Source organism: Wasmannia auropunctata, unplaced genomic scaffold (assembly GCF_000956235.1).
Source record: "Wasmannia auropunctata unplaced genomic scaffold, wasmannia.A_1.0 LD336053.1, whole genome shotgun sequence".
NCBI classification, from domain to species: domain Eukaryota; kingdom Metazoa; phylum Arthropoda; class Insecta; order Hymenoptera; family Formicidae; genus Wasmannia; species Wasmannia auropunctata.
Window position 1 is genome coordinate 1,317,250 of NW_012026837.1, and position 20,624 is coordinate 1,337,873.

The following is a 20,624-nucleotide window of genomic DNA, read 5'->3' on the forward strand; positions in this document are numbered from 1 at the left end:
ATTGTGTTATCGCCCCCTTCGCTGCTCCGCCTTTCTTGAATCGCGCGATTATCGTCACGCGGTCGATCGCGTATAGTATGGTTTGCTTTTTCAATTATTCTTTGATTTATTCCCGACGTCTTCTGAACCGGAGCCGCGGGAGCTCAGCGCCGCGCCGACCCGTTAAAATGTCACTCGCGAGACGGGCTTATATAACGTAGAGGGAAACGCGTTATGGAAAGCAAAGGCCAGCAGACGATCCTTTGCGCTTTCTACCTTCGATCTTACTCTTACAATAATTACGTATGTCATGTATATACGTACACACATACGAACGTGTGCGTGTACCATATTGAACATACCCTATACACACGCTCGCGGTGTATAGTGCGATCCTATACTCCTACGTGTAGCTCTTTAAGTGAATTAAACCATAACAAAATTACTTTCTCGAGAAAGCCTGTTTGTATAGGCTATCGTTACCACGTTAATTTCTAAAAGTGTTTCTAATCGATTCTAAATAATTGGACGACTTATTTACAAAATTAAAAAAAGGATATTAAAATAGAACAAATTGTGAATATATATTTAGTTTTTTTTTTTATGTTTGTCTTGATACGTATTTATACATTTTGATTATTAAACTGATTGCATGTTATTATCCGAATTTACGTATAAGGAGCTCAGATTCGCAAGAGTGAAAAAGTAATCATTCATTATACTTTATATGTAGAACGTATGATGCGTATCGCGCGTAACGGCACGCAGTATCGCGGCGAACACGAAAATTGCCCGGCCGTGATTGCAGTTTCGAAACTGCTCGATTTCTTTTCCGAGATTGGCCCGAAGCTGCTGCTGCTGCTGCTGCTGCTGCTGCTACTGCTGCATTCAGTGCATTCGCCTGAGGCCTGTCTCTCTCTCTCTCTCTCTCCTCCTGAGATGCTAATATGAGATTTCCGTTTCCACGATACGCAATAATGGACAGTAACCCGAGGCCTTTTCAGGTTCCCGCGCTTGGCGCAAAAGTGGGAACCGAATTTATAAAAAAGTCTTTCATAATACTAGAAGGGGTTCCCCATTTTTCCTCTCCCTTATTCTTACCGTTCACTTTTCCTAAATTTCACGGTTTACGAAATAAATTCCTGACAAGTTAATGAAAAGCGAGTAATTCCGCACTTAACAAATCGTTGCGCAACTCTTATATGCTTAGATGTATAACATCTAAGCATAAATTGGTTTTATCTGAAACGGCAGAAGTTCTTTAATCCTAAAAAGTGTTTTTTGCTATTAGACATTAAATGTAATCAACGTAATATGATGTAATTAATCATTATAACGATAATAAAATCGACATTGAAACGCGAAATGGTCTAATAATAAATTACGTTAATTTTAAAGACTGTTTTTGTTTGCTGCTGCAGGCGACAACCGCGAGCGGATATTTCGAGGTGCAGATCCTCTCGCTGACGAACAACAGGGGCACTCTGGTGGACGGTAGATGTTGCGGCGGAGGAGGCGGGGGCGGAAAAGGAGACTTCCCGCCCTGCACGACGCCCTGCTCGACAGCCTTCTGGCTCTGTCTCAAGGAGTACCAGTCGAACGTCACTGCCATCGGCTCCTGTAGCTTCGGCAACGTTTCTAGTCACGCCCTCGGCCCGAACACTTTCACCCTTACCAACCCCGTCACTCTACAACTCCACTTCACCTTCCGATGGACGGTGAGTTGTTACTTCGTAATATTCTGCTTCTGAACTTATGTTTTTTTTTAAGCAATAATTGTTATCCACATTTTCTCTTGATGGTGCAATATAAGCATTGTGCAATATTATGTTAAAAAAATTTCGCGAACATGTTCTATATTTAATTTTGATTTATGAGCATTATCTGCTATGGCAAGTACTTTCCCATTTATGATTATGACACGTTCGTCAATATTGTTTATTTAATATCTATGGATTCAATGTTGACGCTGTCAGATGAGAATCAGACGTTCGCATTTAACGCTAAATACGCGTCGAGAGGATTGAGAAAAGGCAGTCTGTGAGTCGCTCGAGTGCCGAAACACGCGCGGCATCATCTAATATCCGTGAGAACGCGTGCGTCGGCTGAAAATCCCAACGTCGCCGTTACACCGCCGCGTACGCACGAGGCAACGAGGCCTTAATTCGATGTCCCGCGATTAATGACGCCGTATACAGTGTATATACGGGACCGTAATTTTGTTTGGTCACCGGCACAATGACGTCGCACCGAAAGATGGACGGGCGAGAGGATGAAGTCGTAACGAGGGGACGACACATTCGGGCTTACGAATCGGCTGCCATGGATCATTTATCATCGACGCCGTGACACGACGCCGACGGAGAACGGCGGCGTCTCATTAGCGACGCCGCCCCTGGGGGCCGACATTGTAAATATATGTGTGGGTATACCGGTGACTGTATGCCTTCTTTTCTCGTTCGAGTCTCCCATTCTCGAAATCGCCGAAAGCTGGCCGAGTGTGAATCGTGGCGAACGGCACGCCGCGCCGTTCCGTTCTTTCGCAACGTATAAGGCTAACGACCAGCAGCGAGTAAGAGTCGTGCGAGTTATAACTTCGCATTACATCGCCGGTCGGATGAATCGCGAATTTCTAGCCCCGATTTCCTTTGTCTACACGGCGAGGCGAGGAGACGCGCAAGAGAGCTATCGAATCCGCATGAGGGATTTCCGGTCTGTTGGTCTCCCATCCGCGCGAGAGTTGCGTAGAATTCCAGTTTGGTTCCAGTCGCTTGGCAACTCCTCATCGTCAGTTCCTCCATCTCTCCCGCTGCGTTCCTCCTTCTCACCAGGCTCTCGATGAACTCTCGCGGCGAAATTTTTACGATCGTTCACCCACGTTGAATTTACCTTGCCGCTTTTTCTTCAGTTATGAATCGGTGTGTTCGACCGTAAACAGCCGTTTTATGTATGAATAAAATAACCTTGTGCATTCAAAAATCGCGAATTTTCTATGAGACATTATACTAATCTTGATTCGTTTCTCACATTTTTCACAAGATAATCTCGTATTTAAAAAGCAATGAAGGAAAACTACGCGACTCGAAAAATAACATAAAATTTAAAAACGTATTTGCTTAATATCATTAATACTTCATTGTTACAACATTAGCATAAAATATGCAAGATTATAATATATTATCGTGCGCTAGAAAAATTTAATTCTTCTCGGGAGCCGGGAGAGTCGTCTTGTTGGTACCCAATTAGTAGCACACCACCTACGACCAGACCGCCATCGTCGTCTAACGTAATTACGGCATAATGTACGAGCGATTTCGAGGATGCCCAAACAGTCCTCTCAAGAGAAGTTGAAGTGCGCAGGCAGGCGTGCCCCTAGCGAGCCGGGTATACTCACAGGACCGTCGAGAGTGCCTGCTTCAGACGACGATGAGTTCGGTGGGTGCCTGACGGGTCCTGAAGGGCACCGCATTCGAAAAAACGCACCCGTGTACCTACCTACACGCGTCCGCGTCGTCCTGAGTTGTTTGAAGAGCGCCAGTCTTTCTGTTTGTATATTTCATAACTCGCTCGCGGGTATCTTTCGACGAGAGGACCCATCGCGCGACAAAGGGACTCTACGAGACCTCGTTTTTTCTGTTTTTTCCCTCCTTTCTCTCCCTCTCTTTCTTTCTTTCTCTCCTCCTCCCTCTTTTCTCCAGAAGAATCACCGCGCAAGTGGTATAAACAGAAACCCCTAAATTGCTTTCCTTTCGTGAAGGATTCCTTCTCTCGTTTTTGACGCGCTGCCTTCGATCATTTAGCGTTTCGCCGGTCTAATTCAATTATGATGCCGCTGCTGCGCAATAAAGAAAAAAAAAAGTATGTAGAAAGCATACAGGTGCGCAAGAATGTGGGCATGTTTGCGCATAACGAAATACGTTAAAATAAGGGGACGGGAGGAGAATAGCAGGCGCGGAGATAAAAGCCCGGATGCCTCGGTATCTCGCGTACTCGCGTCATGTAATAGCTACAGAACGGTTTTCATATGGCGTATCCACCATGGAAAACGGTAAATCGCCTGACTTTCATCGTCCTTCCGCGGATAATGCCGTCATTATCGTCTCCGCTGATTGAATACGGTATATATAATCTCGTCCTCTCGACTAGTACTGAGACTACCGAGACGCGAGTGAGCGGCGAACACTCTCGCGCAGGCTACCGAAAGCCACCTGCGCTTAGTGAAGCTGGCTTGAGAGAGTCCCCTTCTCGTATAAATCTTATGATTTTCATCATTCAGCCATGAACGAGCCATCGGTGCCTTGATCGCGCGTTTATTCGTGCCAAGATTTTCAATCTAAATCTATCGTTCTCGTTTCTCGCTCGAAATCGGAAAATAATTTGAGAACGATTTCTCCACTTGACGCGAATTACCTGCAGTCGCGTGTACGTGCGAAAATTGCAATTCGAATTCGGTGTTTCGTATACGCGAAACTCATCACGATAAAATAATTGGATCGTTGAGTTTAATACACGGAAAAACATGGTCTAATGCTACTGATAGTCCTAGATACTAGATATCCATCTAGATACGTGTGTAACTTTCGATAAGTTACATATGCGGATATCGCCAGCAATCGCAAGAGTTTTCTAATAGCGACCTAGTTTACGCGGACGTGATGCGGTCGCGATAGTAACGTCAAACGTTGTAATCGTAGTCGTCGTCGTCGTCGTCGTCTCTCGTCGTCGTTGTCGACTTTCCCTGCTTCTAATTTCAATACCGATTTAAGGAATACGGGATGGGATAAGCATCTCTCTCCTGTCTTCGGCAGTCGCATAATGGTACGAGAAGCGATCGGCGAGATGAGAGTATACGGTCGAGCTTTTGCACAATCCACTTCGGAGCTATATGCATCTTCGAACCAAGAAACGTGTTCCGTGTCTCCTTTCTCCGGCCACGCATCTCCTCCTCGTGATTCGATCTCTCTTTCTCTCTCGCCTGTTCTCTGCATCCTTACACAAATCGCTCTCCCATCTCTCATTCTCTCCCCTCGACTTATCCCCGTTCGTTCTCGATAATTTCTCTTTGTCGTTCGACCGTTGCCAATGCGATTCTATGAACTCGACTATACGGTTCACATGCGATGGTGCGCGTATATGTATATAACGCGACCTGTCCGTGCGTTTTGTATGCACCGGCACGCATCGACTGGCCGATGTGTTGAACGCATCGGAACACATACACACCCGCGCGTACAATGTCTCCAATCTAGGCGCCACTATGAATGGTAGAACGCCACGAGACGCCGCTGGATCCACGTGGACGCTGCAGAATTGTGCTTAGAATAACGCGTATCCAATTGTTCAAGTAGTGAATTTTAGTTATTTTTTTCGTACTGCTGTTAATTGATTTTGTGCGAAAAGACAACCGAAACTGGTAAATTTATAATCAGCAATGATTGTCGGAAAGTTTCGCCTAAAAAAATAGAGATTTTAGTTATGAAAATTGTTTCTTATAAGTGTGGCATTGGCACACGATTACGCGAAACACAAAAGCGAAAGAGTCTCTCCGGATTGAATTGGAAACCGTGTCCGTGGCACGTTTAATCTCCTTTCCCCGAGCACGTGATTAATTCCGACAATCGTAGTTTCGATAATGGACGTATAATGATAAACGATGTTCGACCGTGCGGCATTCATCACGTAAGAGGCGGCGGTGGCGGCCGGCAGCGGGAACGGTGGGGAGCGGAGCGGGGAACGAAAATGAAGGAGCCCGTTTGAAGACGCGTCGCGGAACGCCACGGGGATCGAACGACGTGAGTCAGGGGCCCAACAGGTGTACATCCGTGTCTCGAAAACGAGCCTCGCGGCCTTATAAGCGTTTTCCATTCCCGCCGATATCTTCGTTGCCCTTCCAATCTACCGCGTGTTTCAAAACTACGAGCACAATTTGGAATCGATTCTCTTTTACTTCGCATTTATCCTTGATTGGAGACTACAATGTTTACATGAAAAATTATCCCTTTTTGTCCTTCGAATATTCTTCTATAAACCTATTAAAATAAATCTTCAAATTAATTATTTCTTATTTTTGTGTCTCTCGAAAGTTGAAAACAGTTTTGCTAGTTATTAAACATAATGACGTAATGACAATGATCTCTTCTTTATAAGAGGACAACTTTCAACGTTTTATTTTATTTAATGCTGCTCGCCGGCTGCGCCATTCGCAACTGCTGGTCACACCGTGCACTTAATAGCGTCATGAATAAACCGCGCTAAGCCCGCGAGCGGCACCTACGGTTGTTCAAATATATTAGCGCCGTTAATATGCGACGCTAACGCGAATAATGAATAACACTCGCGGGATTTACATCGCGCCGCCGTTCGCGTCGCGCATCCCTGCGCGTCGCCGAGCCTTTTTCTAATCGCACGTAAATTGCACTATTTCGAATGCGGAAGCGCGAGCGATTTGTCAAAACTTCCGTGCAAACCGGTCTTCAGGGGAAGAGACCGGCGATCCGAAATTGCTCTCTTTGCGCCGATCGCCCGCGGGGGTTGCAATCACGGCCGGCCGCATCGGTCCCGCCATCGAGATTTACGTTCGCGCGAATTAAAGATTTCCTGATTGCCAGTTCCTGACTGATCGGCTTCCTGGCGTAGACAATCTCTCAACGAAAATCAGCGATCGCAACGACACAACACGCGCTCGCAGTACTCCCACGTACATGTCGACATTAATCTTAATTCCATTAACGTAATAGCCATGCTGCCGATACTTATTTAACGACCTGTACAATTTGTCATCGATTATTGAGCAAGATATTTCCTGTGCCTGCATTGTCTAATCGTTATTAGACTTATTTTTATGCTGAGCAAATGTGATTCATTTACGCGCTTTCACATAGATGGGTTTCTCAAAATAATATCTGTGATGAGTGTTAGAAATTACAAGATAGAAAAGGGAACAAATTAATTTATTACAAGATAAAATTATTTTTATTAATTAATTATAGGATTATGCGAGAAAAATAATTAATTAATAATTAAAAAATAGTTGAGCTGTGTTAAAGAATAACGGAAGAGACAAGCAATGTCCGACAGTTGCGTTATTTTTTTAATTACAAGAACGCATGGTTTCTTCTTGAAGAGCAGTGGCTCCCGAGTGCCCATTGAGGCGGGATTCATCGCGCGGTGAGTTCACGGGGAACGCATAAATTGCACGTTCTTAATGCGGAAGCGCAGCCGATTTGTCGAAACTTCCGCGCGCGCGAACCGGTCCTCCTTGTTCTCTCGCCGCTCCGAAATTGCTCTCTTTATGCGATCGCCCCGAGGATGGTTGCAATCACGGTATCCAGCTCCCTTCTCCCCCTTACAAGATTTACATTCGACCGCGTTATGTTATTGTATACGCATCCGCACGCACGTGTCGGCAGTGGGTGGACGTGCGCAAACACAAGCAGGTGCAGAATGCAACGGCGTGTTACACAAGAGAGGGAATGAAAGGCAAGGAGGGTACACGAGAGGAAAAAATGTCGCCATGCTTTTTTGTCACTTGGGCGATGCTTCTTCGCTTTGGAGTATCTCCGCGTCCACGGGGGGCTCGACGAGCGTGGTGAAGGAAACGGCGGGGCCTCGGAGTCCTCTCCTTTGGGCCGGTCGTGTGTGAACCCGCTGCGCGAAGCGCATACCAAACTCGTCCCTCTCTCTTTTTCTCTGTCCTTGCTCTCTCCCTATTCCTCCTTTCCCGCGAAAGGCTGTCGAGACCGTCCGTACGAACCACTGGCAGCACGCAGTGTCTCTCCGATTCGCATTTTCTCCGAGAGTATCTTGATTCGTATAGTTTCTATACGAACTTGTAGAAGATATTACATATAATATATACAATACAATGTCAGAATGTATGTAAAAGAATTCATACAACTAAATACATTTCTGTCGTTTGTCATAATTTATTTTTTGTTTGAATGACAGAAATGGATTTCGATTTGATTTTTAGAAGCTGTAGTTTTAATCTCATTCCAATTTTATCCTCATTGATTTTGAATTTTACTTCTGACATTGTAATGTACGTGGCAAATGAATGTTGATTACGAAAGATAAGCCATGCATCTATTATAATACCACGCCAATTCGCCCGTATATACACTCGACGTAAAGCACATTCGTGGAGTAACGTGAAGGTGGTCGAACGGTCGAGGCGAGTATTTAATGCGAGGCATAGCGCGCGTATCCCAGACTCGCGTTATATTATGCAGGTAACGCACCACTACCAGCACTACCAGCACGATCATCAGCATATCGCCATCCGCGGCGTTTCCACTTTGGTTCCTGCAAGCGGGAAGAAGGCGCGCCGTGCACTTGGCCTTGTGCCCTCGCGGATAGTGGACGCCTCTCTTCTACGAGCATCTCCTCGTCCACGAAGACGACGACGGGATCTTCTCCCTCCTGTCGTCTCCTCCTCCTCGTCTTCCTTTCCTCTTCTCAATCCTACCTCTTACATCGCTTTGCTCTTCCCCTCTTATTCTTGTTCCTACCCTCTCGCTCGAAGAGTCTTTCTGCAGTTCTGGGTACACCGCGAGATTTATTAGCCATCCGGCTAATTGGGAAGCGAGGACGGCCGCCGGGATTACAGAACGGAGATTTCCGTCGCCGAAGGGAATGCGCTACCGAGAGAGAGACGACGCGCAACGCGATCGGACGGTGCACCGGACGGAATCTCTGGCGAACGAACCAGAATCGCCGGCCGCAAAAGCACCCATTGCGTTCCTCGGCGTCGCCACGTTTTTCAATTACGGCGCGACGCTCTATCTACTGCGTGTTCCGGCTTGGTCAATTAGCGAGATTGATTCTCCGCTGCGAGTCGAACACGTACGTGATTATCTTCCCGACGATTTTCTCGAGGACAATCTGCGTTATGTAATACTCTATTCTATAGGAAACAGACACAAATAAAGATTTATCTATTTTATTTAAAACTGACTTTGTTAAAATACTTTTCAGTTCTCGAGTTTGCATGACAATCAAACTCCCAATCACATCGGGATTCTAGAAATGAAGTGTTAACTTTGTGGAGATCGTTTTCTCTGGCATCACGTTATCGTGGCCGATTGTAAATCCCGTCGGAATGAGGGGTCGCGATTACTCTCTGACACATGCGTGAGAACGCTCCGCGTTGCGTCGCGTCGCGAAATCTAACGCGGTGACCAGGCGGAGGGAGGAGATCGCATGGGAAATCGTACCCTTCGGTACCCTCGTTCGATCGTACACCGTCGTCTTTTGTACGCGTCCTCACGTACGGCTCGTTCGATCTTTTCCGCGAAACCTAAGACACGTCGCCTGACATAGAGAGAGGAGACTCGGCGCACTCTATTCCGGCGTACGTAAGTACCTATCTACCTGCTTGTCTGCCAGCCCGCGAGCCTACCAACGAACGCACACACGGGCGCGTATGCGCGCGTACGTAAGTCATAGGCCCGATAGACTGACGGACGAGGTAGGCAGGCGGGCAAGCAGGCAGGCAGGCAGGCAGGCAGGCAAACGGCCAGATAGCCTCGCAGCGGGATTCTACGGTGCTTCACGTGTCCGCTCGCCTCCTTCGATCTCTTTAGACTCGCCTCGAATCGCCTGCGCCGCCGCGTGATGCTCTAATATGCCGGACATGCAGATTGCACGAATTCCGGACCGACCCGACCGCCAACGAGGGTTTGCCCATCGAACTCGAGAGATATACAACGCGAATAAAATTCCTAATGAACACTACCGCGAATCGTTTAAATCGTCGGACACTCGGGACTCTGAAAGTGTATTACACTGTGCATAATGTATAAACTTCCTTTTATATAAAGTAGAGAATAAAAATTATAAGAATCAGCTGAGATTAATACCTGTTGCATTTCACACTCTAAATCATTGAAAGTTTTACTTTGATAAAAATTGATGATTACTTTTTGCTATGCGTCTGTTTATTCTACTTTTTAAAATTAAGTTTTAAATATTTAGTCTGTAAAGTGTACGCGAACATCCTCCAACATTTTAGAAACCTTAACGTTAGCTAACATGGAACCGACTATGGTCTCACAGGAAATTAATTAATTGGCCATTGCGAGGAAATAGACGTGCATCGACTTCTCCAAGAATACCGTTCAGCTTAATTAATTTCCTACGCCTACGCGAGCTGGTCGATGAGATTCCTTCCACGTCCCTTGAAAAGACAGTGCAATCGTGCCGACAATTTCCAATATTGAGAGGTTCTTTTGGTATCGAAGGTTGTGTCTAATTCGCATGAATTGCCTGCTTTTCAATTTTTTCCGTGAATTATTTTGTGAAAAAGAAAAATTTCCAGTTGCATCCACATGGCATGATCATAACGAATTCTTGCTCGCGATGCTTTATGGTATTTCGACTTGTTTACGCGCTCTGACACGCATTCAAATAATGGTTTATGCGTGTACCCCGCGTCGCACAATTTGAGAAACAGGATAATTCATGTTACGTACTGGACGACCGTGGAATACGAGATGACGCATACGACCGCGAAGCAGCACGTATGCGCATCCCACGCTCCTCTTTCTTCCGCGTTACATTTATTATATTTTCTCTAAGGTCGAGATAATTATTCATAATAAAATTAATAATTACTATTTTTAATGGCGATTGAATATATAACTTATATTTTCAATTGCAATGACTATTATTTTTATTAATAATTTATATTTTATCATATCGTATTTATCGAACAGTCTTAATTTCTCAGCCTTGTGTTATGATTGATTTTGTTCCTTATTTGCTATCCAACATGTATTTCTCGGCGTTCCGAGGAAAATTTGATTATTAGCTACTTTGATTAAATCATCAGCCACAAGTTGATGTGGATGCTCCTCGAGAATACATCTGCATGACTGACCAGTTGGCTTTCAATTTCCCACTCGGTATTTAACGGTGAAAGGGGAAATTCGTCAGATATGCCCGCGTGGTTATAAAGCTACGAGTGGAGTAGCGAAACGCCCACGTGAATTCCTAGATTCATAATCGTACCGTCTTGGTAGCTCTTGGTTCTCCTCTCTTGGCGCATCACGCGTTCCTTTGTTTTAGGACCGCTTCCATATAGTAATTCCGAGCAGGTACAACGAAGATTTAAAGTTCATTTTGCATAATCGGGAAATAGAAACGGAAAAGTCATGCTTAATTCGTAGCTGTTATTCCTAAGTCTTTTCAAAGAATTTTTGTGTGAAATAAATATTTCGAATATTGTCTAAAATTTAAATAAATAATTTTACTTATATATATTTCATTGTTCGTTTTTTCCGAACATTTACTCAACGTATCAATAGGATTTATGTGCGATATCCCGACTTATCGTGCCGATGATGAAAAACTTTATCGAGGCCGAAAAATCTGACACGATATTAGACACTTCCTCCGACCTTAACCTTAAACCATTTACGTTTCAATTGTAGCGTAGTGAAGGAATAAGAGCGGCGCGACAAAAGAAGCGTCACGATGTTCGAGCACAAAGAACGTTCTTTTCACGGGGAAGCGGGCGCGACGGCCCACCGACCGGCCGCATTAGAATATATATATACATATATATATATATATGTATATGTATATAAGGTGTAAAAAAAAGGCGAGCACGAAAGTCGCGGGCGTGGGAAAGCCGGCCCTCGAGCGAGCCACCAATTAACACCAATTAACGCTCATCTGCTCTAGGTACTGCCAGCAAGCGGAGCTGACTTTACGTTTAGCGCGAGACGTCTGACTCGCCGCGGATTGGCCACAATATGCTCTTTGTACTGCAAAGATTGCATCATCGAGCATGTTGCCTTTTCTATCGTCGAAATAAGAGAAACATACTAGATTATCATTATTCTATTTTGATAGATTTGACACTTGTAAATTTAATAAAATTTTCCTAATTCTTTGATAAATTAACTCGCGCGAATCGTTCGGCACGATGCATAACAATTTCGATCGTCGAGAAAATGTTCATGAATTAGTAGTTAAATCACGAGCATACAATTAATCGAGTTAGTGCACGACGCCAAAAGCGGAAGAAGAGTCACCAACAAGAAGTAATTCGACACTCGCGCAAAAAATGGATTTCTCTAATGAAAACAGATTACTTATTGTTAGCCAAATTAATCAACCAATCTTGTTAAATCAGTCCAAAATCTATCAGTCCAAAATTAATTTTAATTTTAAATCTAATCTTTTTGCAATCAATTTACCTCCATTAAATAAATGTGTTTAAGTATACATTTTTATTTTAATAAATGTATATTTATACGTATAACAAATATCTATAATAATATTAGCTTGTCGATATAACATAAATTTCAAAGTGTGCGTATAAGTGACGAGGTTTTCACAATTATTACTTCGCAAATACCGAAGTCGAGACTCCGCGTTCATTGTCTAATTTCCGAGGATCGTCAAGTTCATTATACCGATGCAGGCGTGTTGCGAACATGTACGCGCGCGCGCGCGCCCGCGCGAGACGCCAATGCGCGCTGATCTTTTTTTCGCCGAGACCGGTTCCATCAGATGAACACTTCCAGCTTTCTACCATCGCATCGGCGGCTCGACTCCCGTGTAACCCCATCGGGGGCGCGCGGCTACACGAAGAAACGGACAGTCGCGTCTTCCGCGCGCGGCAGCACGATTCGAATTTATTTATTGCATTAGCCGACCGTCGCTCACTCACGGCCCTTGATTGGTGGTACCAATCGGGTTCCCCTTAGCGAACGACGCAACACGATGGCGGAGATAAGCTGGCTATATAAAGGACGAAACTGTCATGTCGATACTCGTGCAAACGGCGTTGTAATTATCCTGATTAACGGCGATTCTTTCAGTTTTGCATTATCATGCAGGCATTATCAGTGTATCGCTAATCATTACAACAGGGCTTACGGTAATATCGCAAGTCCTTACCCACGATGCCCTTTATGTATGTCGCTGAGTTTACCTGCGTAAGTATATATATGTCGCATAGTGTGTAAATCACACTATCGTATAATTTAAGAAACAAGGCAATTTATATAATTTTATTATATGTACTTTACACGATGGTGGAACAGGAGATGACACGCTTCGGCATCGTATTCATCTTGTTTCATTATCAGATTTACATTACATCGGAATTAATATGTTCTACACCATCCCGCTTACACCGGAAGTTGTTTTCTACCGCATAGTTTCGCACGACGAATGCGCTTTCGTGTAACTCTCGGTTACATAAGCTGAAGTCCTGAAATTGGTAACCCTACACTATCATATAATTTAAACCGCCCCCAAAGGTCAGCAGACGCTGTATAAATTTGCAAAAGCACCAGGCTCCGAAGGTCCCACTTAGAGCCATGCCTGGCGAGGAATTATTCAAGCTGGGCAAGGGTTAATTGCTGCCTTCATCAAACCACCTCCCTTCCTCTTTCAAATGAGCCCTTGTCGTCCGTGACATCACCGTTCTGTATTTAATCCGACTTTGTTGCGTCACGGCAATGTCGGATTGTAGACGAGGATCCGGATAGATCCGTCAAAATATAAGAGATGATCTCTCTCAATCATAATATACGTTTGTACATTCTTTAAGAGATTCTAAAGATTTATTCAAATAATTATTTTAAGAAGTAAAATAATATTCTCTATGATTAAAATTAATAAAATAAGAGAGAATTACACATATGAAATAATAAGAGGAACGAAACAGTTTTTAACAGTTTAAGCTGAACATTTTTTTCACTACCTGTTGCTTTGTATAGCTTTTGCGATAAATGGTTTTACTATATTCTGTTACAGAGACAGTTCACGTTGATCCTGCATGCGAGGGACGAGGTGAGCGCCGGCGTGATCGAAGAAGCGAGTTACAGTGGCATCGTTTTGCCAGGACCCACGTGGCACACTCTCAATCATCAAGGAAGAAACGCTCATTTAGCATATCGGGTGCGGGTCCAGTGCGCCGAACATTACTACAATGCGACCTGTACGAAATTCTGCCGACCTAGAAACGACATTTTTGGCCACTACACCTGCGATGAAAACGGGGACAAAGTGTGCATACAGGGATGGAAAGGCGTCGACTGCGAGACAGGTGAGTTTAAGTTTGATCAACGACTAATGATTATTCAAGATCGAGTTGTTGCGTAGCCATACGTTATTTTAGCTAAAGTATTTTGAATTCGTTTAAATTAATTGCGACGCTCAACGTTTCCTTTTTGGGAAAATAATATTCTTCGATAAATTGATAAATTATTTTTGTCTCCAAATAGTAATTCTCGTTATTTTTTTAAATGCACATAGAAATACATTTCGTTACGAAAAAGAAGCAAAGAATTCCCTTAACATATTTCAGTATTAGCACCTCACAGGTATGCATCGACTTTAGAATGAATTATTGCTGATTAATCCCGCGTTTACCGCGTGCATAACCACGTATTACCATGCGCATTATTAATTATACCGGACACGGTATAACGCATAGGCAAAAAATGTCTGTAAACGTATTCCTTGACCCTTCTCTGAGTCCTTTCATGGAAAATATTTTGCAGATAAATTACTTTTATCGAAGTATTACGTAAAATTTTTATATATTATTCGATATCGTATTCGAGTTTCACTTCATTGCATTTTAATTTCGTAATCACGCAATAGCGACAGTTCCCTTGACCGCACAAAAAAGATGCGCTTTATGCAAAATTGAAAAGAGCTTGCTTAGTTAACGAACTCGCTTAGAATTTTCTTATTCAGGAGAATTTGTAATTGATACAATAATTATACATTGCGAAATGCGCACACTGTATTTCCATTCGTTATTGTTATCATCTCGTTACGCATAAGGTATCTCCGATATCGATGGCGTATGCGGCACAGATTAATTTTTTTGCCTTCTCCCGTGCACCGCCAAGGGAATAATTAATCGTTCATTGGAGCGTGAAATCTCGCGACAGGGCTTACCGCTTATGGGTATCGTTTAACTCGATTCTCACACATGCGCATGTATCTCTCAGCCTAACGAGGCTTGCAATTTGATTACGAGCCATTAATAATCATCGTATTAATAATCAAACCATTGCGTAAATTTGATAATTTTTAATATAAAAAATCTTGGTCTTAAAAAATTTCTCTATCTTGCACATGCTCTTGAAGAATTCATAAATGACAATCAACGAGATAAGCAGCATTACAGATCTTAAATTATAATGTTAATTTTTTATCTTGAAAAATATTTAATTTATTGAGGACTTCGGGTAATATATTTCATCCAAAACTCGAGTAATCCAAGAAAGACTACGGACACGGAAATGGACGACACAAAAAGGAATCCGAGAAAAACGACGGAAGGACGAATGAAACTGTTGCCCTCCACGTTCCGCGATTTCTATCTTTATTACTACCGTTCCGGATTCTCGTCCGTCTCCCGAGGAACGCGATTCCGTCACGTCCGCGATTTAGCGCGCAGGAAGTCGCCGTGGCGAGTCTAGCCGAGAGGAAGATGAGCGTCGCCGTGCGTGGTCCCGTACGGATCGTAAAACACGCGAATTATCCCGGAGCGTGCCTCAATGAGGCGGACGTTAGACGCATGTCGTACGATCGCTACAAAGGTAGCGACACATCACGCCAGGTCCCGTCGCACAATGCTGCGCCGACCAATATAACAGCTCTTTCTTCGCTGCTTAATCGTTACTTCCGCCTCGCCGTGACCGCTCCGTGGTTACTGTCATCCCTTCCCCTTTGTGACGGGGCATAACGCACGCATAAGGTCGATCACAAGCGAACCGACGGCGACTCGAGGAGACCCCGACCGCGTTCATTTGACGATTCCGGCCGTTAGATAGATGCGCAAGTCTTCTTTCTGCGCTGCGGCGCATTTAAATCATGCGACTCGTTTTCAGAACAGTCCGATTTGCACAATGTAACACTAAAATAAGGATTTATCTAGTACTATAGTCTAAAAACGAGATGTGAATAAAAAAATAAAAGTAGGTATGAAACTCTTTTATCTTTTGCTAATTGTAAGTTTCGATAATTGTAAATATATTTTCTCCGAAAGATATATACAGATTTTGAGACTTTATATCGAAACGCTATTAAGAAGACACAATTCGAGGAGCTGCACACATTATACACGCGTTATTACTGTATAATTAAATCAATTTTAGGATATTGTAAGGAAGGGGAAAAGCTAAGATCTCGCTGCGATCAAATAATAATTTACTTACTTTGTCATTTCGCAAGTTTATACGCTCATGATATTATGCCAAAGGAATTTAAATAACGTATGGTTACTTCGATGTTGCTCGTTTTCCTTGGCACTGTGAACTTTGAGATTCTACTGTTTGATAACCAGCAGCCACGATCATCTCAGGTCGCTACTCGATAATCCGCTTTTTGCCCTATCAGACACGTGCGACAGCGATAGTCACGTTGCAACATTTTCGCGTTTCCTGCAGCTTCAAATAAACCTCTGATCGTCATCAAAAGATCGAGTCTTCTTGACATAAAATGTGACATCTAAAAAGTTTTTCTCCCGCGTTTAACAACGCAGAAAGATCGAGTTATCGTTTCAAGCACGTCCTACTTAGACGGACGGAAAAATGCGCGAACCCCAATTAGAAACTATCGGCGAGGATCGCGTGTTCGTGCAAGGCGATGAGTCGCGAGTCTCTACGCTACGAGAGACGGTAGAAGGAAAGAGAAAGAGAGAGAACTGGCTCCGACATTTTTGTCGCGCTGTGAAAGGTCAATAGGAGAATTTCACTCGTGCATCCTCTTCACACGATGCGCCAACCTGGTCGCGCGCGATAGAGGTAGAATCTGTATATGTTAAGCGCATGCATGGTGTTCTTTTAACGTTTAGGCAATCGTAACAAGGTATAGGTTGTAGATCCGTATGCTCGGCACACAAAATGCATAAATTTATTTGTAAAAACATCGGCACCGTTGCTTAACGACAATTGTTATATGACGATAAAATTAGACTAGGAAAAATATTCATGAAATTAATAACGTGCTTGCCCATGCGTTATTCATCGCGAAGAAACGAGCCTTTATCTTGCACGTAATAAAAATATAATTACACTCCGGGAGGAAGGGTCGCATCACGACAACGACCCTCTCAACGCGCGGATTAGCAACGGACGATTAAAAAATTTTCTCTCGTCGCATGCAAGCACGAGTGAATTTTCCTGGAAAACGCTTCCGCGTGAGTGGCGCAGCCCAGTCATAATCACGCGTACAAAGTACGATCGCGCGAAAAATCACAGACCGCGCTGCGCCGCGCTCCGGTCCGGCAATCCGCCTCTCTTCGCGCAGCTGTTCCGTGCAAAAAGGCGCACGCCGCACGATGCGGAAAAAGGAAGAGAGCTTCGCGAAGGCGAATCGCGCAAGTTAATTTACCTAACTGCCAGTGTATTAATCAACCGCGAGCCGTAGGCATACGAGTAGCAGCGCGATCGTTTCAGCCCAGGGGGGATTTATATAGTTTCTAAACTGTGCGAAAGGACTACTCGCACGGGGCGCGCGAGAGAGAGTCTCTGGAGATTGTAAAAGCATGGGGCAAGGCTTGATTAGCTCGATCCTCGACGGCGAACGACGGAAGACGATGACGACGACGACGACGATGACGACGAACGTTAGCATATGCATCTCGCGGGAACCGCGGCTGTGGTGCATCGTGGCAAGAAAAGACTGTCGCGAATGCATCGTCATTTAGGGGGCCCCGAAGTATCGCGATGCAGTCGTATAAATATCCGTAAATGTCCGTTGTCCGTGCCGGACGAGAGAGCGGGGCTATTAATCATTAAGAATGCCGCGGGCGGTATATACGCGCGCGAACGTACGTACCCGTGTACGATAATCGCGCGTATGCACGCGGTAACGGTAAAGGTGTTGGTACACGGCCGACTCTGAAATCCCGAAAGGACATACATACGTATACGTATGGGCACACGAGCGAGCGCGCGGCATGAGTTTTCGTTTCACGGTTGGAGGGATAATCCTTCTCTCTGTCACTTCTCATCTGTCTTTCTGTCCTACCGGCTAATTGAGTTGCCCGGTCCCGGGGAGATCCCCGTCACGTACGTCCTCTTTTCCTGCCGTCTCTCTCTTTTTTTTTGTTTTTTATTTTTTATTCTGGCGGGAGGACGGGAAGAAACCGAGTCGTCATCGTCGCTTGCGCATCTTCGTTGCGCTTCGTCGTTTCCGAGGACATGGTATCCCGACCGCACCGAAATTAGATTTCCTCGTCCAACCACCTGTACGAACAAGCGTACCTGTTGCTTCCTCTCGCGTCTGGTAATAGCGAGATACCCGGCAAGAGATATCTGGTAATCGTGCGTATTCCTTTTCGAGACACCATAAAAAGCGTCAATCGTCGGTCCTTCCGCGTTCGTCGGCTCGACGCGTACGTCAGTTTCGTTCATTACATCTCCGCTAATTACATTTGTCCCGACCCTATGACTGTTACGTGTCGCATGTCGCGCACGGAAGACGAATAAGAGACTTAATCCGTCTACGTCACCATCCACAAATGTCCGTAGACATCTCGAGATGATTTTTTTCGAATCTCTCGTTCAATAGCTACGTATGATCAATGGATACAACTTAGATCTCTCTTTTAAGAGTACGCATAGTACAATATATTACTCTTTATGACTATACAGTTATACCTTACTTGAATCTTATTTACAACGATTAGAAAGTAAACGAATATAATGAAAAAGTGTTACGTGTCTGAAACAATGCCGGAATTGCTGCGACAAGTCATTAGCGAAGTTGTTGGAAATTATTGCAGATCATAATTAGAATCTCAAGCGCTCCGGATTGAGCGCGATCACAGCGTGTCGTCTAATTTGCAAAAATTGTTTCAGCCGTGTGCAAGGAGGGCTGCCATCCCGTGCATGGCCACTGCAACGTCAGCGGCGAGTGCCAATGTCGGCATGGCTGGCGCGGTGAGCTGTGCGATCAATGTATGCCCTATCCCGGTTGCAAGCACGGCTACTGCAACGGCTCGAGCTGGCAATGCATCTGCGATACGAATTGGGGTGGAATACTGTGCGACCAGGATCTCAACTACTGCGGCACCCACGAGCCGTGCCAGAACGGCGGCACGTGCGAAAACACCGCGCCCGATCAGTATCGGTGCACGTGCCCGGAGGGCTTCTCCGGACCTACTTGCGAGAAGGTTGACAATCCGTGTGCATCCAGCCCATGCCTGAACGGCGCGATCTGTCGCGAGCTCGGCGAGATCGCGCAGTGCGAATGCGCCCCGGGATTCACCGGATCATTTTGCGCGATCGACATCGACGAGTGCGCTTCGCAGCCGTGCCAAAACGGCGGTACCTGCGTGGACGGCAAGAACAGTTTCGTTTGTAACTGCCCGTCCGCCTGGCAAGGCGTGCTCTGCCAGTTCGACGTGGACGAGTGCACGCTCAAGGAGTCACCCTGCAAGAACTTTCTCACTTGTATTAACCTGGCCGGAGATTATAGGTAGATATCACTTCTATTGTCAATTATTATGAATTTGTGGAAGATTTTTTAATGGTGAACTTTTTATCTTTTCAATATTGAGATGAATTATCAAAATTATATATCTCATGCCCTGTGTATTTAACAAGTTGATATTATCGCAAGTTGGAATTTCCATCGTCTTTCTATTTTTTCGAAATACATTGCGTTATGTACAAATGATAGATTTTCTTCTTCGTAATGTGGGGCGTTAATAATAATAATAATGCGTCTTTATTGTTCAATTTACAACGTTGTAATGACTTGCTTTACTACCCTGCTCGTAAAATAACTGGCGCGAAGAAAACCGTATCGCATGACTGCGGGCGATTGCGTTAAATATGACTTAAGGATCCATTAATTTTTCATGAAACAGACGGACGGCAATTAATAAATCCAAGAGACCAAATTATATTAAGCCTAACTAAGGTTCTCGTCTAAACGATTTTCTCGAAAGTCACAACTTTGTCACTTACAAGCTTCGTTGTTTCGCAGATGCCGATGCCGGAGTGGTTTTACCGGCAAGAACTGCACGAAGAATATCAACGACTGCGTCGGCCAGTGCCAGCATGGTTCGCTCTGTATCGACCTTGTAGACGACTATCATTGCAGCTGCACTCCCGGCTACTCCGGCAAAGATTGCGACGTTGACATCGACGAGTGCGCGTCCAAGCCGTGCCAGAACGGCGGCGAATGCCGCGATCTGGTGAATGCTTACGAATGCGTGTGCCCGGTGGGATTCACTGGCTACCAGTGTGAAATCGATCGCGACCATTGCAGCCCGAACCCGTGTCGCAATTCGGCACCGTGTTTTAACACGCAGACCGATTACTACTGTCACTGCCCGGCACAGTGGCAAGGCAGAAATTGCTCGGAGCCGGCCTTGCATAATCCGCAATTCGGCGTGTTGGACGACGGGCAGTCGGGATGCGGCAGCGAAGGTACCCCGTGCGGCGGTAAGGGTCGATGCAGCGGCGGCAGATGCATCTGCGATCCGGGCTACACCGGCGTGCATTGCCACGAGAACATCAACGACTGTCGCGGCAATCCCTGCCTAAATGGTGGCACGTGCGTCGACCTGCTTAACTCGTTTCAGTGCATCTGCAGGGAAGGTTGGAGCGGAGATCTTTGTGACCAAAGTAAGTAATTTAAGAAATGTGGTAGAA

At 44.9% G+C, this 20,624-nt stretch overlaps 1 protein-coding gene across 1 annotated transcript in view; it reads left to right on the top strand.

The window, feature by feature from the left end:
* LOC105451289 (protein jagged-1) overlaps positions 1–20,624 on the top strand; it is a 39,499-nt gene that overhangs the window by 15,113 nt on the left and 3,762 nt on the right. Inside the window, exons 2-5 of the mRNA XM_011691659.1 lie at positions 1,401–1,697; positions 13,753–14,044; positions 18,822–19,440; positions 19,954–20,597. Of these exons, the coding sequence (XP_011689961.1) occupies positions 1,401–1,697; positions 13,753–14,044; positions 18,822–19,440; positions 19,954–20,597 (1,852 nt within the window). The remainder of the gene's footprint in view (positions 1–1,400; positions 1,698–13,752; positions 14,045–18,821; positions 19,441–19,953; positions 20,598–20,624) is intronic.